Source organism: Scardinius erythrophthalmus, assembly GCF_964197995.2.
Source record: "Scardinius erythrophthalmus genome assembly, chromosome: 6".
Taxonomy (NCBI): Eukaryota; Metazoa; Chordata; class Actinopteri; order Cypriniformes; family Leuciscidae; genus Scardinius; species Scardinius erythrophthalmus.
Window position 1 is genome coordinate 27,053,245 of NC_138226.1, and position 26,711 is coordinate 27,079,955.

The 26,711-nt window shown below is 37.5% G+C and overlaps 1 protein-coding gene across 3 annotated transcripts in view; it reads right to left on the reverse strand.

Annotated features, from left to right (window-relative positions):
- Positions 1-26,711, reverse strand: part of inpp4aa (inositol polyphosphate-4-phosphatase type I Aa) — a 40,621-nt gene that overhangs the window by 8,743 nt on the left and 5,167 nt on the right. For 2 of the 3 annotated variants that reach the window (XM_081368966.1, XM_081368967.1), the window contains exons 2-12: positions 12,885-13,096; positions 11,980-12,024; positions 11,297-11,415; positions 4,710-4,826; positions 4,548-4,627; positions 4,326-4,434; positions 3,352-3,442; positions 1,900-2,047; positions 1,555-1,685; positions 1,344-1,448; positions 1,153-1,261 (exon numbers count right to left, since the gene is read on the reverse strand). In XM_081368966.1, coding sequence (XP_081225092.1) covers positions 1,153-1,261; positions 1,344-1,448; positions 1,555-1,685; positions 1,900-2,047; positions 3,352-3,442; positions 4,326-4,434; positions 4,548-4,627; positions 4,710-4,826; positions 11,297-11,415; positions 11,980-12,024; positions 12,885-12,984 — 1,154 coding nt within the window. In that variant the 5' untranslated portion in view covers positions 12,985-13,096. Of the gene's footprint in view, positions 1-1,152; positions 1,262-1,343; positions 1,449-1,554; positions 1,686-1,899; positions 2,048-3,351; positions 3,443-4,325; positions 4,435-4,528; positions 4,628-4,709; positions 4,827-11,296; positions 11,416-11,979; positions 12,025-12,884; positions 13,097-26,711 lie in introns of all 3 variants that reach the window. The other variant, XM_081368968.1, reaches the window with a different exon arrangement.

A 26,711-nucleotide genomic window follows, 5' to 3' on the forward strand; every position in this document is an offset into this window, starting at 1 on the left:
CCCTCATTTGCACTGATCAGAAAGCAAACAACATAAGGGCAGCTGATTACAATCGCAGTCACGTAATAAGTGTGAAATAAAATGTCAATATTTAAAAAAATGTGAGCCGGATCAGAAAGCAAACAACATAAGGGCAACTGATTACAGTCGCAGTTAATGCGCTAAATGTGAAATAAAACAGCAACATATACATATACATATAATATATACGTATCCTCACACTACAAGAATTAAGGCCCGTTCACACCAAGAACAATAACTGTAATGATAACAATATTAGCGTCCACACCAATGGATGATATAAGTCTGGTAAGTCTAAGCAGGCACTGCAGTTTTGTTTGTCTGCAACTTTAAATGCTGAGTTCAAGATGAATAATTCCAATAATATTGTTTCTCTATGCTGTTATCATTATAGTTGTGGTGACTCTGCTTTTTTTATATTAACCCTGTTAGACATCAATCTTCTTAGTATTCCCCAATCAAGTGATTATAAACAATATAACTAGAACTTTGTTTTATGCCTGTTTCCCGTTCATTTTTTTTTTAAAATTGTAAAGGGTTGCTAAAGAGCCGAGGTGTGTAACAGTGTAAGTATATATTTTTCTGCACAACAATAATTGAATCTTTAATGACTTTATTCCACAAGGTGGTAATGTCTGTTACACAATGATGAAGTGAAGTTTCACTCATAGTTACCGCAGAAAACAAAAGAATAGGAAGTATCATCAGCAAAACTTGAAATATTAGCCAGATGCTGAATGTACTGAGAAATGAGCTCTAATGAGGACAGTGATGATGGTATAAAACATCTGCTCAAACTGAACACTTCCAAGCTCCAAAAGGTATCAAAATATGCTTTATTTTATTCTTCTGTAATTGTTACTCTAATATCAGGAGAGTTTTATAGTATCGCGACAGGTAGAGATCCATCCGTGTTAGATACAGATCCGCTAAAGATCCAAATATGTAATTATGATTAGCGAAACATTCATGCATTTAAGGGTTAAGAATAATTTTTAGAACTATATCTTTATTGTTATCATCCTTGGCGTAAACAGGTCTTAACACACTAAAAAAGCCAAAAACCTAGCAGAGCAACACAAAAAATGTTATTAATATTTTTCACCAAGACTTTTTAATAAAAGGTCTTACTGCTTTTTGGCTTCCTCAAATTTCTGAATGAGTTTCCTCAGTCCACTGCCCTTAAAGCCCTGATGATGCGCCGCAGGAGCCCCTGTGGTCACCACGTCATATGTGCGATCTGATCAAAGATGTACGTTATGTAAAGACCAGCCCTCCACAGAAGAATGTCTGATATGAAATGCACATATTGACCATCTCACCGTAGCCAGACTCGCCATGCACTCTCATCCTCTGAACGTGGAGGTTTGTAGGCATGAACTCTAGTTTTTTCTCTCCTTTCAGAGAGCTAGATTTGAAGGAAGGACCTGCAGGATAGTAGGTGAGAGGAATCAGATAAAAATGTTGATATCACCTTTAATTATCTCTTAACATATGAAATCTTTCTGGTTGAGTAGGAGCCACCAAACTTACCCTTGTATTCGTGTAGATTACTGAGAGTCTCCTGATAAGTGAGGATGATAGTCTGGTACTGAGTAATGATCTGTCTCCTCAGATTCTCCCAGCAAGGGGACAACTCGCCCAACTCTTCTAGCTCACAAACCCTGCGTGCAGATAGAAATGTGCAATAACAAACCATAATCTCATTTAGAAATATGATATACATTCATAGTGTTTGAGTGTGGTTAGTTAGAGGCTAATGACACGCTAATGCCACATTACTGCAATGCGCTGCACAAATGAAAGGCTTGACTGATTCTTCAAAAGAACTCATAAGATTCTTTCTGAGCATGAGCACTAACTGTGAATTGGGTTTACCTGGCAGCATCTTCCTCCAGCAGTAGTTTGGCGAACTGTCTTGGTATGTGCAGGGAAAGCACGCTCTCTGCCATCTGCTCCAACACACGCAGGTGATTTCCATCCGTGGTGGGAAATCGGTACATCCGTGAAATAGTGCCTCCAAACACTGCAATCAATAATCAATCAATCAATCAATCAATCAATCAATCAATCAATCAATCAATCAATCAATCAATCAATCAATCAATCCATCAATCCATCAATCAATCCATCAATCAATCAATCAATCAGGCAGTCAGTGAATCGCTGTATGCAACTGGAAAATGCATGGAAAAGAAAAGCTATACATTTTTGTCCTGCATTTTACTGCATTGAATCATTGTAACTGAAGCATTGTGTACTATTACTTGAAATCATTCGTTTGAAATAAAATTATGTAATCGGCATTGATGAAGTTTTGACATTATACTTTCATATTGAATTGTAAGTGGTATTGTCTTGCATATCCGTTCAAAAGTTTGGGGTCAGTACAATTTTCGTAATTTTTTTTTTTTTTTAAAGAAATTAATAGTTTTATTCAGCAAGGATGCATTAAATTGATCAAAAGTGATAGTAAAAACTTTTGTATCATAAATTATTTCTATTTTAAATAAATGCTGTTTCCACAAACATGTTAAGCAACATTGATAATAAGAGGAAATGTTTCTTGAGCATCAGAATGATTTCTGAAAGATCACGTGACATTGAAGACTGGAGTAATGATGCTGAAAATTCAGCTTTGCCATCACAGGAATAAATGACATTTTAAAATATATTAAAATAGATAACAATAACACTTATTTGAAATGGGAAAAATATTTCACAACATTATGTTTTTACTTTATTTTTGATCAAATAAATCCAGCCTTGGTGAGCATAAGAGACTTCTTATGCAAAAAAAAAAAAAATCTTCATTAAAATCATAAAAATCCCCAAACTTTTGAATGGTAGGTTGTATCTAATCATTCATTTATCATGCATTTGACTACTGTTGATTCTTGCGTGCAATAACTGAAAACAAGATATATGCTAAATAATGCAGCATTTCACTTATGCACAACTAAAGTCTTAAAACTTAAATAACACAAAATGTTGCTTCCTCAAAGCACTAGTATTTCTTTAAGGCAATCCTAATCTAATTATAGTCTTTATAATCTATTCACATCCAATATTTAACACTCTAGAAATAACTGCTCTTGTGTTTCTTTAATGGATGCAGGAACCATTTTCCGAACCTCTTTCACAGCTGTCATGATGCCTGTGGCATTCATGAATCTTCACAGCAGGAAGTGAACGCTATGGCCCATTGATTCAGTTATGAGGGGCACATTTAGAAATAAACCGCTGCCTCCAGATGGAATGTAGCTATAATAATTAAGAAATAAAAATGCACAGGTTTTGTACAGTATATAGACAAAATTAGACACTCACCTGCCTTTAAAAGACTGTCTTTACATAAGGAGGCAGATTTAGCTTTTACTCCCATAGATTCGGTCAGACTTTCATCCACCGGTAACACCATCTGTGAGAAACATGAAAATTATATTGAAGATGTCATCAGACACAGGTTTACAGAATTAAATATGGCTTAAATAGAGATATAATGGTTATTCACCCAAAAATTAAAATTCCGTCATTAATTACTCATCCTTATATCGTTCCCAACCCATAAGACCTTCGTTCATCTTCAGAACACAAATGAAGATGTTTTTGATGAAATCTGAGAGCTTTCTGTCCCTCCATTGACAGCTAAGCAACTACCACTTTGACGCTTCAAAAAGTTTATAAAAAGATCATAAAACTAATCCATATGAATTGAGCGGTTTAATCCATATTTTCTGAAGAGTCTTGATCGCTTTATATGATGAACAGATTGAATTTAGGCTTTTATGTAAAGTGGTAGTTGCGTAACTGTCAACAGAGGGACAGAAAACTCTCAGATTTCATAAAAAATATCTTCATTTGTGTTCCGAAGATGAACAAAAGTCTTACAGGTTGGGAACGACACGTGAGTGAGCAATTAATGACAGAATGGTTTTTTTTGGGGTGAAATATCTCTTTAACAGCAGTGTAGTCCCCAGTGTTATTTTAGTAATATTTATATACAGTACTATTATATTTATTAACATTTTCAATTAGCTTTAGTTTTTAAATTTCAGTTTTAACTTTAATTTTAGTAATTGTGTTAGGTGCTTTTGAACTTTTTATTATTTTTTATTTATACATTTAACTTTAATTTATTCATTTAACATTTTTAGTCATTTTAGTATTAATATTTTATTTTATTTCAACTTTTCTATTTTTAATTTCAGTTTTATTTTAATTAAAACAATTTTTTAATAGTTTTAAAAAACCTTCATGACACTGCTAAAAAACTACTGAAAGTCTTGCCAATGGACACTCACCCTGCCGTTCACTGTGTCTGAACGTGCCAGAGGAGCTCTCTGGTCTCTCCTCTCCTCCATCTGCCATGCGATGATGGTGATGTTACCCATCCGCTCACTCTCTGCTGATCTGAGCCAGCGAAACGCACACAAACACCCGTCAGACTACATTTCCTGGAATTCCTGCTAATGTTATGCTATGGGATTACATGTTGGCTTTGTACCTATATTTATCTCACGTACCGCAGTGTGAGGTGTAGCCTGTGGTGTTTGTCTTGAAGCAGCTCTTTTACTGTAAACATAGCCGAACCGAGCAGGTACATCTAATAAAAAAAGAGAGTCGAGTTTATGAGGCTGAGCAAAACAGATGCAGAATGTTAAGAATAATGTATGTTTCTGTCTTACAGTCCCCTGTGAGCGGTCCTTCACATCGTAGACAGACAGTTTGATTTGAGTCTGCTGGGTAATCAGAGAGTCCTGGAAGAAGGCAATGCTGCTCAAGAAGATTGGATTGCTGGTGCCCTGCGAAAAAATAAAGTAGGAAATGCTAAATCTGATACTTTTAGGCTTTATAGGGCAAATTTCACACCAAAGATGGATTGTAGCAGCAAACATCCTTGAGATAAAACTGTTTCCTAAACAGGATTTCCATAAATGCCCAAGCTTTTTATTGTTTTGTTCGATTTCTCTATATTTGGCTGAGTGTTTGTTTGGGGGCTTGCCAATGTATTAGATTTCTCTAATTTTTGACCAGTGTTCTTGAGGGGAGAATCATTTATTGAAGGTTTCTAGTGTAACAGTTCTTCAGCAGCGATCTTAGCATGTCGTCCTTCAAAGAATCTTAACCCAAAGTCTTGTCTGCGAGTCAGAATTTTATATATGAATACGAAAGGGCTACAAACAATAGTGAGCTGCCATATGAGAAATCTACCCTGCAAACTTCTCTGAGTATTGCTGTTTCCTTGTTATTCACACCTATTTTTTTCTACAGGCCATTTGGTTCACACCTTTACTGACACTGTTAGAGTAATTGCATTCTGAGGCACAGTCACAATGTAAATGCATTTGACTAAAGATGACTGAAAATACACATAATCTTTCAGTTTGTTCGCAAATTATATTGGTAACACTTTATTTTACAGTGTCCATGTTACACGTTTAATGTTACAATAGTAATACATATAAACTATGCATAATTACACACAACTAACCATAAACCAAACCCTAACCCTAAAGTAACTACATGTAGTTAGCTATTATTACTTAGTGCTTCAATGCATAATTGCACTGTAGGACACCTTAAAATAAAGTGTAAACATAACCATTAGATTATATTAACCCTGTAAAGCATTTCTATAAAAATAGAAATGGGTTTTGAACCTTTAGACAAAAAAAAAAAAAAAAAAAAAAAAAAAGACGTGTTTTTTTTTGAGTATCATATTTGATACGTGTCTTTTATGGCTCATATAGTATCATATAGGAGAATATGGAGATTGCAAATGTGCAAAATTATACAGTTCGGCAGAAGTTGCTGATATTTATAAGACCCAAAAGTAAGATGAAATTCTGATAGCTTTGTAATGTAAATCAATGATATTTATAACAGTATAGCCAACTACTTAAATACATAAATTGCATTTAAATATCAGTTGTCACTCTATCCCTGCATCCGTGTACGGCTACTGTACTTCCATTGTATATAGTAGACGAAAAACAGTATGTGAGCAGATTAATATGTCTGAATTCATTGTATTCACAAAAACGTAGACGAAAGGTACCCGGATGACCGGCGAGATTCTGTAGTGCGCAACCGATGCATACTTTACTATCCCATGAGGCCGCGGGAGAGGATTTGTGAATAACGCAACTGATGCTGCAGGTCACATGACAGTGACAACATGATGGATGTAGTACGTCTGAATTTCATTCATACTATACAAAACTATTTTAACAGTCGTGAAGCAAGGTTTAAATCAAATGTAGTACCTACTATACATTATGCAATTTCAGATGCAGCATATATCTCCCAATAATGTCTTAGTAAGATTGCATTTAAAATGTGTTCCAGCATATTCTGGTTGATAACCACTCACTTGGACAGAACTGACTAACATGTAAATCGACCAGATCAGATGGTTATACCATGTCATGTTGTTTGAAATGAAATCCAAAGAATAAAAACAAGGTGTATCATGGTAGTTTATGGAAGTAAAATAATGTCAAATGCTTTTGAAACAAAAAGCCTGTTGAATTGCACTACTTGAAAAAAATAGGCATTGCATTAACCATGCTTGCATTTTAATGCATTGTATTTTTAGGGCTTGCATTTTTATGGGCTGAAATTCAACATAGTTGAATATTTAAGCTGTGAATATTTCAATTAAAAACATTTCAAACACATTTTCATTATTAAAAATTCAATAATCCATATCACCTTTCATATTTCACTTCCAAAATATTCAAACTGTTTAAAAATACAACCTATAATATTCAACAGGCAATTTTCGGTCCATTTTATTTCGCTTTGCAAAATTCGCTTCCACAAATTCAGTGGTTCAAATTCGACAGTAAATTCAACGGAACTGCAGGAAAAGCAATAGATTACCGAGATACTCTCCATCTGCTGTTAGTCAACCTCACCAGCAGGAGGTGCAAAAGCGCGTGTTGTTGACGAAGACCAGCAACAGTTAGAGCAAGCCATTCATTCATAAAACTCATTTAACAGCAATGCAAGTGTATTTGTGATTATTATGACGGCGGTTTTATGTTAAATTCAGTGTCTTCACGGTTACTTTCCCTGTGTAGCCTACAAGCATCTTTCTCTACCGTGAACAAGATTATAATGTTATTCCCCGATGCGGATATACAGATCCAATATTACATTTTTGAGGTTGACATATATTTCTCTTGGTTGTTTAGTTGCCTTAACTTTACATTGTGGCGATGTGCTGCATGCAGGCTATTAGGGTTTCCCTCAATACTTCAGGATTCCCCAGCTGGACATATAAAACGCTTAACGTATAGCTTAATGGACTAATTACAGTGATATAAAAGAGAGAGAGAGAGAGAGAGAAAAGAGAAGAGAAAGTGTTAGTATTGATCAAGTGTTGATTTTATGCCAGTATATCACGAAACGCTCAGCATGAAACTTTGCACGTTACATTCATATTCTTAGTCCATCTAGGGGTGTGACGATAACCGCATCACCGCAATATCGCGTTGATGAGATGCCTACCGCGGTGTGAGGTCATCACCGCACGTTTTTTTTTTTTTTTTTTTTTGCTGAAAGTTACAGGAGTGCATATGGTGTTTGATATGAACTATAAACACATTAATATTTTGCTTATAATTTACTGTATTCTGCGAGTCCCATGTTCAAGGGCTTCTGGAGAAAAAAAAACGCTTCCTGCGCAAGGGAAGGAGTCGAGGGACAGTCCGTTAAACATAGCCTATGGGGGATTTTTTTTTTTTTTTTTGTGTCTGATTATTATTAATTAACTGCAAGGTTTTGTGATGTTTAGGCCTACAGATAATGTCTAATTAAATACAAACAAACACAGGAATAAAAGACAAGCATAACGTAAACAGTTGGAGTTAGATTTTAATTGCAAGTAGCGATCTCTCTTATATGGTATAGGCAATAACAGTTGACGGCGCTAGCCGAATGATTAAAAAAATTGCCACGAATCTAGTGTCTATACTGTGTCGCCTTTGAGGCAGGTGAAAATTAAGGGGAAGCCGGTGAATTTGGACAAGGCGCACAGAAGTATCTCGTGAGGAAATACCACTAACCAATAACTACCACATCTTAGAAAAATTAAACATCCTGTGGCGTTTGCAGAACTAAAGTGCAGCACACCTACCTTAGGTCGGCGACACACTGGCTGCGTGGCGTGTCCGTTTTTATTTCGGCTCCCATGTTAACAGGTTAGAGCTTGCACACTGCCTGCGTGAGACGCGCTTCTCAGTTGTGGCACGAGCCGCGCGGAAAACGCGTGTAGGCCTATGCTAGAAATAGAACCAACGCCTATTTTTCACGCGACACGCAAGCCTGTTGGAAGCGTTTCTTGGCAAAATAGAATAGGAAAAGATGTTTGTATGTCATTTTGACATGAATACATATTAATAAATGACATTTTGATGTTTGAAAGTTAAGGTTTTGACATAAATGTAGATATAAATGTAATTAAAAAAATATTATCGATTTTCAAATATTGCACCTGTCAGTAGAACGAAATATTCTGTTGCCTATTTTGCCGTCAATACTGCCGACGCTGTCTTTGCTGCTATATATTTATGTTTAACATTAAGTAGCCTATAGGCCTTCCACAACTCTCTCTCCATATGTCGAATATATCACCAATGAGGCTTATATGTCACCTAGCAGCAGCAGCGATGTTTCTGGTGTGCAAAGACGTAGAAAAAGACACGCAGCTGACAAGCAACAGAAACGCCACACTCACACCATGCAGCCAGTGTGTCGCCGGCCGTAAGACTACCTAATTAATAGTTAATTATTAATATTTGCAATTTAATATAAATGTTAATTTGTTTATTTTTTTTATAAAGAATACTGCTTTATGATTATTCATTTCCATTGTCATTTACAAGCTACATGCGGTCTTGATCGCGTCTGCAGTGTGTGATGGGGACGCGGGTGATTTTTTTTTTGGGGGGGGGGGGGGGGGGGGGTTAACCGCCAAACCGCGATATTTGTTGCTTCTTCACCGCGGTAAGAAAAAATCCTATACCGTCACAGCCCTAAGTCCATCTAGCCTATATATTAGCCTATAGCCTACATCCCCAATAAGGTGCGAGTTTGGTCTTTTATATCACTGTATTAGTCCATAAACTACGTTAAGCGTTTTGTCCCGACAGAAGGGGAATCCTTGAGTATGAGGTATTGAGGGAAACCGATTATAATCCTGTTCATGTAGAGAAAGCTGATGACATGCTACACAGGGAAAGTAACAATGAAGTTATTGAATGAAACATAAACACAGCTTTTGTGTCTTTATCATCTTTTCCGCATATACTGACACAGCTCATTTTCATTTTATGAATGAATGGCTTGCTCTAACTGTTGCTCTGTTTTCGTCAACAACACGCGCTTTTGCACCACCTGCTGGTGAGGTTGACTAACAGCAGATGGACAGTATCTCGGTAATCTATTGCTTTTCCTGCAATTCCGTTGAATTTACTGTCGAATTTGAACCACTGAATTTGTGGAAGCGAATTTTGCAAAGCGAAATTAAATGGACCGAAAATTGCCTGTTGAATATTATAGTAGGGCTGGGCGATAAAACGATAACGATATGTATCGCGATAGACACGTAATCAATATCAATATAAAATGCGTTCGATAAAACGTTCGATAATTATTATTTTTTTTTCGTTGGAAGAAACCAGCAAAGCAAGTTTGATTGCATGAACAAAGGCACTCACTCTCTATAACTAGATAAAACAGAAAAAGTCAGCTCGCCTGACTTAAAGTCTGACCGTAGTCAGACCAATGTCGTCTGCAGATTATGCAAGACCGTCGTCAGTTTCTCTGTTATTCGCGTGCTGATGCGCTGTTCTAGCGAGTGTGTTTCTCAGCGCGTACATGTGAAGCTCACATGCACTAAAAGCCTGTCTACCAGCGCCTGAATACTAAGTTATCTTTCGAGTCTTATTTTGCTAATACTGTTATATACACACAAGGTTTACATAAACTAGTCGGATATGTCTAAAGTGAAAGCAAACTTGAGAAAATTGAGAGAAAATCTGCTTGTCAAATGCGTGTATAATAGGCGCGTCGCGCGCAGCTCTTAAAGAGACAGTAGTAATAGTAAACACGCTGCCGCTTGTCCTTAAAGGGATAGTTCACCCAAAAATAAAAATAAAACTCATTAATTACGCACTCTAATGTTGTTCCAAACCTGTACTAATTGCCTTCTAATATTTTCTAATATTAATATTTTGAAGAATGTGGGTATCCAAACAGTAGCTGGTCCCCATTGACTTCCATAGGAGAAAAATATACTATGGAAGTCACTGGGGTACATCAACTGTTTGGTTACCCACATTCGTCCAAATAACTTTTATTTTCAACAGAAGAAAGAAACTTGTTCGAGTTTAAAACAACGTGAGAAAGTAAATTATGAAAATTAGAATTTTTAGGAGAACTATCCCTTTAATGTTAATAAAACAACAAAATGTAAAGAGAAAATCACTCACTGCTCTTGACTAATAACTTTATTAATAGCTTTAATAAGTATCAATGTATAATTTATAGAAAATAGAAAGAAATAGATTTATAGAATTTATAGAAAGAAATCGTAATATTATATTTTTGCCATATCGCCCACCCCTTTATAAAGCATTTCTTACGTATTCTTTAATTTTGCACCTTAATGTTAAGAGATAATTGTTAAGTCTTCATTGTGATTTTAAACTTTTGAGTTTTCCATGGTCGTGTTGACATTTCTGCCTTTATAACTGATGGGATTATAATCAGAGGTAGGTTAAGTTTAAAATAAAAAATCTTTAAATGTAATATATTTGTCTCCTGGACTGGTCCTTATTTTAAATATGTTATAAAAAAATTCAATAATTATCGATATCGACCGATATGAAACACTTATATCGTGATACAGTTTTCAGCCATATCGCCCAGCCCTATATTATAGGTTGTATTTTTAAACAGTTTGAATATTTTGGAAGTGAAATATGAAAGGTGATATGGATTATTGAATTTTTAATAATGAAAACGTGTTTGAAATGTTTTTAATTGAAATATTCACAGCTTGAATATTCAACCATGTTGAATTTCAACCCATAAAAATGCAAGCCCTAAAAATACAATGCATTAAAATGCTAGCATGGTTAATGCAATGCCTATTTTTTTTTTCAAGTAGTGCAATTCAACAGGCTTTTTGTTTCAAAAACATTTGACATTATTTTACTTCCATAGTAGTTTTTCTAGCACGTCTCCATGAATCCATCCTTACCTCTATAATTTCAGTCTGTGCATGTTTGGTCCAAAATGCCTGTGGAGGGGTGGTGCAACTCACTGCTACAAAGCTACTGGGCTTACGGTCCAGTGATGGAGTGACCAGCTCACTGCATGCTGGGAAAAGGAGGACAACAATTCGGTAAGTTAATCATGAAAGAAGGGAAGTGATTTAGTTTGACTGTACTCAGAGAAGCATTATAATCCAGACTGTGTAAGCAACTATCTGAAACGAGTCTTGAGATGAACAGTAAAATACGGCACATAAAAATGTCAAATAACTCTAGGTGGCTAATTGTAATCTACATGATGTTTCATCATGGAAAAAGTAATATAACTGTCAGAGAGTACAGCTAAAATCAGACAAAACCCAGAGCTTCTAGCACAATAACAGCCCATAGATAAGCTGCATGTTTAAGCTGCATGAATGTTTATTGCATGTGAACTAAGAGGGTATGACTGATAAACAGTTTGTTTCCTACACAAATAAAGTAGGATGTTAGTAGAAGTGTAGGAGGCCAAAAAAGGAGAAAGAATACGAGGAGATGGACTCTTCACTGGATGCAGATGTACAATAATCTCCTGAATGAGTGGATATCTGCTTTGGCGGCTTATATTACATATACTTTAGTAACGCGGCACCGTAATCACTTTATGATTGACTGAACTGCTGTTACTCACCCAGACTGAACTCAAGCACTGGCTCATCAGGATCCTGACTGTTTCCTAAACACAACACAGAATTTCCATAGTATTTTTATTAGTTTGTTAGCAAATGATTTCTTTAATAAAAAAAAAAAAATAAAAAAAGTCAATTAAAATGAAGTCAATGGTAACCAAACCAGTTTAGTTGCCAACATTCTTCAGAATATCTTGTTTTTGTGTTCCACAGAAGAAAAAAACGTCATACAGGTTTGTTGGGTGGACTGTCTCTTTAAGGTCTTTAGAGCATCTGTGGCATGCTAATTATTACCTCAGAAGATCATATTGTTACATTCCAGTTTGTGTTTGGACTTTCTGTTTGTTTCTGGACTTTCTGTTTGTTTCGCGCCACTCCTTTGTTTCCATGGTTACCGACTTCATTAGTTTATTTGGTTCAGCTGTGTGTCTTTAATGATCTTGGTAAGGTCCTTTGTTTGTCTCATGTATATATACTCTGTGTTCTCCCTCAGTCTCTGCCGGTTCTCGTTAACGTTTGATGTTATCTGGTTTTCTCCAGCGTTTTTCCTGGTTCCTAAATATTTGATGATTAAAATCTTTCTTCTAGAGTCATTCCTCGTCGTGAGCACCACGTTACGTAACACATATCTCATCTCTCAGTTTGTAAAACAAAAAAGCAGAGATTTTAAAAGCAGAAATATAATGCTTTCATTTAGCTTGAAACCCCTACAGCACTTTAATTCCATAAAAAAAATTCTAAACTGTCCTTTTGTAGTGTTAGCGTAACTACTTTTCTTGGTGGAAAACGTCTGATTATGTGTTATTGACATATCTTAGATCACTATGGTATGAACTTGCTGAACAGGCAAAAGTTAAATGTCCAAAACCTCAAAAGGTTAAGTGCCAAAAATCTAATAACTGCTCACCTGCTAACGCTAAACCCATCATCTCAGATGACAGGTCAAAGGTGTTGGCTCGGTACACAGACCACGGCCTGTGGCGTGGACTGCGCTCTCTTCCCGCCATCTTGCCGCCAGCTACAGTGACCAATAGGATTACCCCTTACACTCACACTTTATGTTGCAAGTACAGTTCTTTCCAGTAATCCAGGCTCTGCTTCAGTCTAAAAGTTTTGAATCTGAAAGTAAAAGAGAAAAGGGGACAAAAAGGATGAGTAAATATTTGCGTCACCAACTGTGTGGAGACTAAAGAGCCAGCAAACCCCGAGGCGGTTAACCTGAGACAACTAAAGAATGAGACTTGTCCTTGATCTTAAGACATTATGTATGTCTGCAATATTTATGCAGTTTCATAGGAGGGCATTTATAATTGAACACAATGATAGACCTGCAATCAGAGAGAGTCATGCCAGAGAATTGTTTTAAGTTTATGACTGGATAATTCATGACTAAAAGGAAATGTTTCACAAAGAGGATGCTGTTAGCTTCAGGCCATCACTTTATATAGATATAGCTTAATGAAGATCACACATGCTTCAAATGACACCAAACATCACATACGGCAGAATACAATCATCCTTATTTCACAACCATTTTACAAATGTAGCCTAGGCCTATGAACTATCATTCTGATAAGCTGATTTGGTACTCTATTATCATTTTTACTATCAATTATTTATCATTCATAGCCTATATATTTTAATAGGGACTTAAGTATTATTAATGGTTCTTATTATCAATGTTGAATTTTTTTTTTTTTTTTTTGTGAAAATCATGATACAATTTTCAGGATTTCTGATGAATAGAAAGTTAAAAAGAACAGCATTTATATGAAATCAAAACATTTTCTAACATGTCTTTACTGTCACTTTTGATCAATTTAATGTATCACTGCTGAATAAAAGTACTTACTAATTAATAACTATGTACTAATTAATTTACTTACTCCAAACATTTGATTGGATCATGGTTTCCACAAAAAAAATATTCAAATATTTTCAGCAATGCTAATAATAAGAAATGTTGAGCATCAAATAAGCATATTAGAATGATTTCTGAAGGATTGTGTGACACTGAATGGCTGTTGAAAAATTGGCTTTGCCATCACAGAAATAAATTACATTTTAAAATATATTCAAATAAACAGTATTTTAAATTGTAATAATATTCCACAATATTACAGTATTTTTGATAAATGCAGCCTTGGTGAGCATAATAGACTTTGTTCAAAAACACCAGCTTTTATTTCTAAGAGTAAAATGGACAATATTACTATCACAAATATAACATAGAATAAAGAAACAAAATATCAGTGTGCCACTGATATAAAATATAAATATGAATGCCATTTTATTATTGTTTAACAAAATATACTATAAGTAATGTATATTTTATTAACCTATATTACTTTCATATTATGTTTTCAGCTGATGCTGATATGACTGTATAATGCATCCCTTCATAAAATGAATCGATGGTGTTGACTTTGCCCTAGATAAAGAATATGAGACATAGTGAAGGATTATATCTACCACCAAAACCTGAAAATGAGGTTGCAAGTCTTTCAGCATTCACTAAGAATGAACCGGGCACAGTGGTGATAGTGATATTTATTTGCTCTTTACGCTGTTTTAGCATCCAGTTCACTGAAGCAATTATGCAAACCAACTAAGTGTTAACGCACACACCAAATTAGTTCGACAAAAATAGCTGTACGCAATTATTCGTGGTGCAACTTCCCATTCTGAGTCTTTAGCTGCAAATCATTTTTACTGTATGCTGGGACTGAACAATCCAATTGAATCCTGACATAGAGGTGGGGGGACAGAAAATGGATGAGGATGCAAATACGCTACATCAGTGGCGGATGGAGGGTTTTGGGCTGTGGCGTAGGCAAAACAGCAGGTAGTATGGCTGCAGTCTGGGGCTGAAGGGGTGGACGGCTGATTCACACACAACCAACAACCCACCAGCCATCCATCTGCCTGTTATAGGCTAGAAACTAATCACAATGAACAACACTTTTATCATAATGTGTTAAAACCAATCAAGAATAGAAATGGCCGTCATCAGAATAGTCATCTCCCGCCTCCATAAACTGTGGCAGAAGGATTGATAATTACCTCAGACACTCATATTAGCATTGACATTTCACGCACAGTAACCACCAATCTCAGCACTTTCATTCTCAAGCCTCATTCAGACTTTATGCATGTTTAGGTTATGTCTAAAAAGTAGTTAGGCCAAATGGATAATGATAATATGGAAACACATGGAAAAACAGATGACAGTGAATGTGTTGAGAAGTTTGTTGATGCTTATTAAACGTCTCTCACCCTGAGGCTTTTGCTGTAGTCACTCATCTGAATCCCTCACAGCACAACAAACACATTTAACAGAGACACTGCCACTTCCACTTACAATATGAAAAGACAGGTTTATGGAGAGAAGAATGGAGCTGGGTGATGGTGATTTTCAACAAAAAGATTGAGGTTAAATCATAATGAGGTTATTCTTTCAATTACACACTATCTTCAAATGTTTGAGGTCAGTGAGATTTTTTTGAAAGAAATTAATACAGTACTTTTATTCAGTAAGGAAGCATCAAATTGATTAAAAGTAAAAGACATTCTTATTAATGATTAATGATAATTTCTGCAGCAGTACTGGTAGTACCGACTGAGTACCGGGTATGTTCGGTACCCGCTGATAGATGCTGCTTTCAAACGTTCTCGTTCGTGTTTTTTTTTTTAGGGAAGGATTACATTTTTCGAGTCTACTCAGCGAAGACGTATTTTGTGGGCGAAGCCTGCCTGGTGGCAGTGACAGTTCTGCAGTAGCAGTGGAAGCAGCTTTTTATCTTACAATTCTGACCTTTTTTATTGCAATTCCGAGTTTATATCTCACCATTCTGAGAAGAAACCTACTTCCCTTCACATGAATTTCACCAAAATAAGAAATGACCACCGCGCAAAAATAACCTATTGTTATGGCTGAATTATGATGCAACTGTCGTGGAAATTCTCAATACAAAACCTACTAAATCTGACTAGACTTCTTACTACAGTATCTCAAGGTAATTCCCTGAATACTTACAATACAATACTTCCCTGAAGTATGCTGACGGCGCCCCGTCAAGAAGCTACTATCACTGTTGTGTTTCTTTTGTTGTTTTTCAAGCGTAGAATCTTTAGCACTTCTATTCCTCAGCTGCGCAGCATATATCTGACACGACTCCCAAGTTGTGCTTTGCAGGAATTAAGTTTCATTCACGACCAGGAGATCACTGGTCACAACAACCAAGTGAGTCTCCTGAATAGAAAGATAGATGTAGGCCTACATTGAGTAAAAATCAATGTCACTCAAGTCTTCTTAACTGTGATTTGTTCTGGTGATTGGTTTGTAATGATCTAAGCTAATCATATGACTGTTAGTTCTACCGTGTTAAGCACTTTTTGGGTAAGTATGGCTTTTAGTAACTGTATGGTCTTTGACCTGAGCATCCTTAGTCTGCATTTCTCATTTAATGTTGAAAATACCCATTACATAAAATATTTCTATCACACAACTCATGGGGTATAACTTTATGCTGAATGTGCGTGTTGTGTATTTGCTATAAAGTATATGTGAAAAATTGTATTCAACAAATACAGACCCTTTACGATTTAGTCATATAATGATGAGTAAACCACAGGCGATACGTGGCTTGGCGAGGAGTTTGCATCAGATCTAACTGAGCATAAAAAGTGTTTGGATGCCCCAGTGAGCACTGTTGGTTCAATTATCAGGAAGTGGAAGTTACAACCAACACTGCTTCAAAGAAGTCATTTCTCTAAGCTCTTTGTGTAAAAATGGAGATGACTTGTGAGAGAAGTCACAGAGAAGCCCACTTTAAATGGAACTAGAGCACAGGTCAGCCATATATTGAGCTTTGTGCAGGAGACTGGTACAGAAGAAGCCATTGATTAAAAAACAGAGCCAATGGTGAGCATAAGAGACTTAATTCAAAAACATTAAGAAACAATATACCGATTTTTGAAATGTAGTGTACATTTTTTCAAATTCATGATTAATAAATAAATAACAGTTCAGGCAGGGATTATCTGTGCAGCGTCAGAAATACAGACCGTCAGAGAATACAAATACAGGTGTCCGTAAACTGAAAGCTCAATGTCATGGACACTTCGAATGTAGATAATAATAAAGGGAGTGCACTTTATTTCTGGCTCATCACGCCACATTGCTTGTGCCAGTTGTGCACATGACGCTGGGACAAATACAACTCACATTTCAGTATTCAACAAACTGAGGACGGAGTGATATTCATTTCTCTTCTTTTTCTTCTGGACAATTTTGTGCAATTTATTCAGCTCAAACCACTTACACTTACACACATTCAAGACCTGATTGAAAACAGTTATTTTTTGTGAACAATGGGTGACGGACCAAACACAACTATGCCAAAGCATACAGACCATCACACGCATGCTGTTGCAGTCTCGTGCTAAACTGTCAGTTCTCAGTCTGCCACACAGTCCACCTCCTCTCACAACCACATCCTGACCTTTTGCTTAATCAGGAAGTGTGAGTGACTTTCTCTTCAGCTGAGCTTTCTGGGACTGTCAATAAGCAGAGAATTTCGGTTAAACTGTTACCTCAGCAGAGGTATGTGTATGCATGCTACAGACATTCAGGCCTAATAATCAATACCTCTGTTGCAGTGCTGTTTCTAGGGTCATAATGCAGCAGTTTCATCCAGTGTGGGCTTGACAACAACATGGTGCAAAGTGGCCGCAAACATAGCACTTGTGAGCACCTTCTTGAAACCTAAAATGTCAACTGGGACTGTGGGACACCCCACGGTCTCATGGACTTCATGGATGTAAAATGCAACTCTGCAAGTACACAACAAGAGAACCTGTCTCCTATATGGTTTGTAATCAAAATCCATGACAGGAAACTGGAAATGAAACAAAAATAAAGAATATCAAAAGAGTGCTGGACGTATTGTATCCTTTGAAACGCTTTGGCAAAAAAAAAAATACAAGAGATCTAATGTAGGTGGAATGTAATTATGGTATGGAAAACAGTTTCGCTGAAACCAAAAGAGGAACAGAGGCAAGCAATACTACAGAGGAGGCGGTATAGTCAGTGAAGGCGTTTTATACATCTTTCAAGTCTAAACACAGATTAGAGTGAGATGAATCTTGAGGCCTACTAGGTTTAGTCAGGGTTAAGTTAGAAAAAGCTAGCAGACATGTACACTTTGAGGTTGAGTGGAAATTCTGTGCTGGACTATACAAATATTAATGTGTGTATCATTGACAGCAATGTAATGTGAAACCATGCCACAAAATTATCTGTAAAAGAAAACATTAATTATAAAAATAAGCCAAGAACTGAGCCTTGTTTCTATTTAAGCACAGTTCTTATGTGCATGATAAACATTATAGAGGAAATTAATCCATGCGTGAGAATGTTCTGCATGAACAGCACTTTACGAGCATGTGGGTCTGTGCATAAATAAACTAATCCATGAGTATATTACTGTTCAAAAGTTTTTTGTTTGTTTGAATATTTTTGTTTATTCAGCACAGGTGCATGAAACTGTTTTCAACACTGATAATAATTTGAAAAGTTTCTTGAGCGGCAAATCATCATATTAGAATGATTTCTGAGGGATCATGTGACACTGATGACTGGAGTAATGATGCTGAAAATTCAGCTTTGCGTCACAGAAATAAATTAGGCTACATTTCAAAATAGGCTAATATAGAAACATATTTTAAATTGTAATAATATTTCACAATATAACTGTTTTTACTGCATGTTTGATCAAATAAACGCATACGAGACTTCTTTTAAAATCATTGAAAAATCTTACCGGCCCCAAACTTTTTAGCTAGTGCTTGGAAGTTTCGCCTTTTACCCATTTTTGTTTTTCAGAGAAAAAGAGTGGATGCTTTTCTTAATGAAATGGTGCATCTCTAAACTTTCATACAGAAGAATGAAGTCTTTATATGATCAAACATGTCATCTTTAATAGGAATATTTCATCCAAAATTCTGTTAATATCTAGGCTAATCACCCTTATGCCAATTCAAACCTTTGCTTTTGTTGTCAATGTCCAGACTGCAGGCAAATCAGATTTTTTTTCTCAAATCAGATCTTTTCAGGCAGAATGTCAACACTAATAATTGCATTTGCAAGTGATCAAATAAGATTTGTGCGTCCAGACTCCAGACATAACCAACCTATCTGCATCTGCAAGGCTTTCAAAACGGATGTTGGAAAAATGGAGGTGCATCCTCTCACTCTCCAAATAAGGTGCAGATCTCCATCGCACAGGAAAATGCCAAAATCTTTGGACATACCATTTTGACCACCAGTTTTGACGCTTGATGTGTGCCGCGTAAAGAGTGACGCAAAAGACAGTTTGAAATCCAATTTGAGCAGCCAGAGCATCCAGACTGAGATGCACCCGTAAAGATCTGATTGGAATCGCATTTCAAACCAACTCCATTTTTTTTGCTGTCTAGACTTTCAAAAACCCATCTGGATAAAATCTGGATATGCAAAAATCTTGATTTTTTTCTGGCAGTCTGAACTGGCCATAGTGAAATGTCAAGCTCCAAAACACCATTAAAGCAGTGAGTCCATATGACTCATGCACAAGTCTTCTGAACTCTGAATATTATATATTGACCAGACTCAAATTTAAATCTGAAATTTGAGCCCTTACCTTCTGCGCCATGTTTGACATCATTGCCAGATGCTAGTTGTTCTCATGTGTGCTATAAACAAATGTGACTTGGCAGTCAAATGATTAGGACTGGAGCAAATAATCACAGTTTTCATTTCATTTTTGGGTGATCTATACCTTTAAGTCTCTAATAAGTTAATTCGAGCAAAGACTAAAAAAAAAAAGTCGACCCTAAATTCTGTGTATGCCAAATAATCAAATTTTATCTCTGTTCATTTACTGTCTTTTGATTGGATTCATATCAAACTGTGTAATTGAAGCTGTAACAATCATAGTGAACAGCCATTTCCTTTTAGTGATGAGTCATCGTCTGGGTGAAAACATGATTATCCATGCTCTCCTTTCATCTCTAGACCTTACATCAATTCATATGGCTGAGGAAAATTCTGCTTCTCTTAAGAATGAGCAGCCAATCAATCCGTCACTGTCTGTCTCATGGCACACAGCTGAATGGTGTGAAGAAATCATAACAAGTGCAGAAGGGCAGACAAGAGACATACAGTAACATATGTTCTGTATTTGTGTTTCAAGCATGAATTGGCAGAATAACTGTAAAACGCCTGTCATTGGCAGCAATTGTCTTAACTTTAGTTTCATGAACTTTAGGTTCATGGACCATCGTGACACTGGTCAGACAGGGAAAAAAAAGGATAATTAGGGCCCAAGCCCTGAAAGGGCGGAGGCCCTATTGTTTTCGTAAGGATTATTAGGGCCCAAGCCCTGAAAGGGCGGAGGCCCTATTGTTTTCGTAAGGATTATTTTTTTTTTTTTCTTCATTATTTTTTTTTTTGCCTTTTTGCCACTTTTGGGGCCCTTAACATGCTCAAAAACTCTTGAAATTTTGCACACACGTCAGAACCCGCGGCCATCAGGGCCGGGCTGAAGCTGGTACCGGGGCGTGGCAGGGGGGCTCGACAGCGCCCCCTGGAATGGGGTCCGAAAACTTGGTCCATAAATCAAACACGCTTGCATGTAATAATATGAAACTCAGTACACATATAGATCTCATCGGGCCGAACAACTTTCGTGCTCTAAGTTTTACAAAAGCCCAACAGGAAGTCGGTTATTATACGTTGTTTGGAAAACGCATACAATGGAATGTGAAATACTCCTCCTAGGGATTTCATCCGATCGCCACCAAACTCGGTGAGAATAAAGTCAAGACATTGAGGATGAATTCTTGCGAACGGATTTTTGATATCTCAAACGGTTTGGCCGTGGCGAGGAAACAAATTTATGGCGAATAATGGGACACAGGAAGTGTGTTATAACTTCTGCATACATTAACTGATCTTGATGAAACTTCAGCAGTGTGTTTGTTGTAAGAGGCCGATCACATGGATGTGACTATTGTGAGTCAAAGTTATAGCGCCACCAACTTGCAGCAGGAAGTGTGTCACTTTCAAAATTCTTTGAATTCACCCTCTTAATTTTACCCGATTTGCTTCAAACTTTATGTGTATAATGTAGACACACGGCAGATGTAGACCTGTGAAAGAATTATTGATATCTTAGATACTGTTGCCGTGGCAACTCATCAAACTTTAATATTCTTTTCGGATGCGTTTGAGACTCTTAGCATGCTTGAAATTGGATGAAACTCGACAGATACATCACATTTATTAGCCAGTAGACATGTGAAAAGTTTCAGAAACGGGCGTGGCAGGGGGGCTCAACAGCGCCCCCTTGAACGGGGTCTGAAAACTTGGTCCATATATCAAACACGCTTGCATGAATTAATATGAAACTCGGTACACATATAGATCTCATCGGGCCGAACAACTTTCCCTCTGTCAAGTTTCACGCCAGCCCAACAGGAAGTCGGCTATTATGGGTTGTTTGGAAAACGCTTGCTGTGGAATGTGAACTACTCCTCCTAGAAAATTCATCCCATCCCCACCAAACTCGGTGTGCATGAAGTCAAGACATTGAGGATGCTAAATTGCGGACGGATTTTTGATATCTCAAACGGTTTGGCCGTGGCAAGGAAACGAATTTATGGCGAATAAGGGACACAGGAAGTGTGTTATAACTTCAGCATACATTATCTGATCTTGATGAAACTTCAGCAGTGTGTTCGTTGTAAGAGGCCGAACACAAGGATGTGACTATTGTGAGTCAAAGTTATAGCGCCACCAACTGGCAGCAGGAAGTGTGTCACTTTCAAAATGCTTTGAAATCACCCTCTTATTTTTACCCGATTTGCTTCAAACTTTATGTGTATAATGTAAACACACGGCAGATGTAGACCTGTGAAAGGATTTTTGATATCTTTAATACTGTTGTCGTGGCAACGCATCAAACTTTAATATTGTTTTTTGATGCTTTTGAGACTCTTAACATACTTGAAATTGAATGAAACTCGACAGACACATCACACTTATTAGCCCGTAGACTTGTGCAAAGTTTCAGAAACGGGCGTGGTGAGGGGCTCAGTAGCGCCACCTTTAGTCATAAATGGGGGGGGGTTAGTTTTATCAACAGCAACAAAACTTGGTATGTGTATTGTTCTCATCAAGACGGACAACTTTCTAATTTACATTAACGATCTCTGACCAACAGGAAAAGAGATATTTTGGTTTGAATGTGGATTTTCTGAAGAATTTTCTCTCCCTCTCTCTGTGTCTCTGTGTGTGTGAGGGGAGGGGGGGATTTGACTATTGCTTTTATATTGTTAATCAAGGTTTCAGGGGCTTTTGGGGTCCTTAACGTGCTCAAAAACTCTTGAAACTTTACACACAGGTCAGAACCCACGGCCATCAGTGCCGGGCTGAAGCTGGTACCCGGGCGTGGCAGGGGGCTCAACAGCGCCCCCTTGAACACGGTCTGAAAACTTGGTCCATATGTCAAACACACTTGCATGAATTAATATGAAACTCGGTACACATATAGATCTCATCGGGCCGAACAACTTCCGCAGTCTAAGTTATTAGCTCCGCCCAACAGGAAGTCAGCTATTATGGGTTGTTTGGAAAACGCTTGCTGTGGAATGTGAACTACTCCTCCTAGAGAATTCATCCAATCGCCACCAAACTCGGTGTGCATGAAGTCAAGACATTGAGGATGCTAAATTGCGGACGGATTTTTGATATCTCGAACGGTTTGGCCGTGGCGAGGAAACAAATTTATGGCGAGAAAAGAGAAACACGAAGTGTTATAACTTCTGCATACATTAACTGATCTTGATGAAACTTCAGCAGTGTGTTCATGGTAAGAGGCCGGTCAGATGGATGTAACTATTGTGAGTCAAAGTTATAGCGCCACCAACTGGTAGCAGGAAGTGTGTCACTTTCAAAATGCTTTTATCAAAAGTGGGGGGGTTACTTTTACCCACAGTTACAAAAATCAGTATGCATATTGGTCTCATCGAGCCGGACAACTTTCTAATTTACAGTCATTAGCTCCGAGCAACAGGAAGTCAGATATTTTGGTTTGAATGTGGATTTTTTGGATATGTCAGACTCTGAGTTTTTAGTTACTCCTCCTAAGTGGTTTATTTTATTCACAAGGCATCGGGGTTGCGGTGCCACCGGCTTGGGCCCGTAATCGCTGCTCGCAGCTATATTTATATATATATATATATATATATATATATATATATATATTTTTTTTTTTTTTTTTCTTCATTATTTTTTTTTTTGCCTTTTTGCCACTTTTGGGGCCCTTAACATGCTCAAAAACTCTTGAAATTTTGCACACACGTCAGAACCCGCGGCCATCAGGGCCGGGCTGAAGCTGGTACCGGGGCGTGGCAGGGGGGCTCGACAGCGCCCCCAGGAATGGGGTCCGAAAACTTGGTCCATAAATCAAACACGCTTGCATGTAATAATATGAAACTCAGTACACATATAGATCTCATCGGGCCGAACAACTTTCGTGCTCTAAGTTTTACAAAAGCCCAACAGGAAGTTGGTTATTATACGTTGTTTGGAAAACGCATACAATGGAATGTGAAATACTCCTCCTAGGGATTTCATCCGATCGCCACCAAACTCGGTGAGAATAAAGTCAAGACATTGAGGATGAATTCTTGCGAACGGATTTTTGATATCTCAAACGGTTTGGCCGTGGCGAGGAAACAAATTTATGGCGAATAATGGGACACAGGAAGTGTGTTATAACTTCTGCATACATTAACTGATCTTGATGAAACTTCAGCAGTGTGTTTGTTGTAAGAGGCCGATCACATGGATGTGACTATTGTGAGTCAAAGTTATAGCGCCACCAACTGGCAGCAGGAAGTGTGTCACTTTCAAAATTCTTTGAATTCACCCTCTTAATTTTACCCGATTTGCTTCAAACTTTATGTGTATAATGTAGACACACGGCAGATGTAGACCTGTGAAAGAATTATTGATATCTTAGATACTGTTGCCGTGGCAACTCATCAAACTTTAATATTCTTTTCGGATGCGTTTGAGACTCTTAGCATGCTTGAAATTGGATGAAACTCGACAGATACATCACATTTATTAGCCAGTAGACATGTGAAAAGTTTCAGAAACGGGCGTGGCAGGGGGGCTCAACAGCGCCCCCTTGAACGGGGTCTGAAAACTTGGTCCATATATCAAACACGCTTGCATGAATTAATATGAAACTCGGTACACATATAGATCTCATCGGGCCGAACAACTTTCCCTCTGTCAAGTTTCACGCCAGCCCAACAGGAAGTCGGCTATTATGGGTTGTTTGGAAAACGCTTGCTGTGGAATGTGAACTACTCCTCCTAGAAAATTCATCCCATCCCCACCAAACTCGGTGTGCATGAAGTCAAGACATTGAGGATGCTAAATTGCGGACGGATTTTTGATATCTCAAACGGTTTGGCCGTGGCAAGGAAACAAATTTATGGCGAATAAGGGACACAGGAAGTGTGTTATAACTTCAGCATACATTATCTGATCTTGATGAAACTTCAGCAGTGTGTTCGTTGTAAGGCCGAACACATGGATGTGACTATTGTGAGTCAAAGTTATAGCGCCACCAACTGGCAGCAGGAAGTGTGTCACTTTCAAAATGCTTTGAAATCACCCTCTTATTTTTACCCGATTTGCTTCAAACTTTATGTGTATAATGTAAACACACGGCAGATGTAGACCTGTGAAAGGATTTTTGATATCTTTAATACTGTTGTCGTGGCAACGCATCAAACTTTAATATTGTTTTTTGATGCTTTTGAGACTCTTAACATACTTGAAATTGAATGAAACTCGACAGACACATCACACTTATTAGCCCGTAGATTTGTGCAAAGTTTCAGAAACGGGCGTGGTGAGGGGCTCAGTAGCGCCACCTTTAGTCATAAGTGGGGGGGTTAGTTTTATCAACAGCAACAAAACTTGGTATGTGTATTGTTCTCATCAAGACGGACAACTTTCTAATTTACATTAACGATCTCTGACCAACAGGAAAAGAGATATTTTGGTTTGAATGTGGATTTTCTGAAGAATTTTCTCTCCCTCTCTCTGTGTCTCTGTGTGTGTGAGGGGAGGGGGGGATTTGACTATTGCTTTTATATTGTTAATCAAGGTTTCAGGGGCTTTTGGGGTCCTTAACGTGCTCAAAAACTCTTGAAACTTTACACACAGGTCAGAACCCACGGCCATCAGTGCCGGGCTGAAGCTGGTACCCGGGCGTGGCAGGGGGCTCAACAGCGCCCCCTTGAACACGGTCTGAAAACTTGGTCCATATGTCAAACACACTTGCATGAATTAATATGAAACTCGGTACACATATAGATCTCATCGGGCCGAACAACTTCCGCAGTCTAAGTTATTAGCTCCGCCCAACAGGAAGTCAGCTATTATGGGTTGTTTGGAAAACGCTTGCTGTGGAATGTGAACTACTCCTCCTAGAGAATTCATCCAATCCCCACCAAACTCGGTGTGCATGAAGTCAAGACATTGAGGATGCTAAATTGCGGACGGATTTTTGATATCTCGAACGGTTTGGCCGTGGCGAGGAAACAAATTTATGGCGAGAAAAGAGAAACACGAAGTGTTATAACTTCTGCATACATTAACTGATCTTGATGAAACTTCAGCAGTGTGTTCATGGTAAGAGGCCGGTCAGATGGATGTAACTATTGTGAGTCAAAGTTATAGCGCCACCAACTGGTAGCAGGAAGTGTGTCACTTTCAAAATGCTTTTATCAAAAGTGGGGGGGTTACTTTTACCCACAGTTACAAAAATCAGTACGCATATTGGTCTCATCGAGCCGGACAACTTTCTAATTTACAGTCATTAGCTCCGAGCAACAGGAAGTCAGATATTTTGGTTTGAATGTGGATTTTTTGGATATGTCAGAGTTTTTAGTTACTCCTCCTAAGTGGTTTATTTTATTCACACCAAACTTTTTCAACATGATAAAAAATACATTCAAGATTATATATATATATATATATATAAATATAGCTGCGAGCAGCGATGAAGGGCCAAAGCCGGCGGCACCGCCACCCCGGTGCCTTTAGGTAACTAAAGGCATCGGGGTTGCGGTGCCACCGGCTTGGGCCCGTAATCGCTGCTCGCAGCTATATTTTTTGTTATAAACCTACAACATCAGTTGTCTCTGTAAAGGTCAGTGAGTACCTCTTGGATATATATATATATTTTTTTTTTTTTATAGGGAAATAAAGTATTTGCCTGATCAGTTTATATCAAGCCAAATGATATAGCCTAGAACAGAAACAAAGCGCCAGACTTTCGTTAACAGTTTTAAATTCTAGAATTCTTCCCAGATCAATCATATATTTACCTCCTTTTCACACGGCAAAATAAATAAATGAACAATTCACTAGTGAATCCACTAAGTATAGGACTGAGAAACTAATCTTTTCATTAGTAACCCAGATCTCTCACTGGAAGGCTTTTGTGAACTGTTTCATAAGTACAGCATGTGAGTATTTGGCATATCCACCAATCAATAGTGCCATTAATCCAGGTACTGAGAATATTAAAGTCCAGTGAACCTTTATATGTAACAACAAGAACAGGTCACAATTGAAAAAGACAATCCTATATATAACGAACAA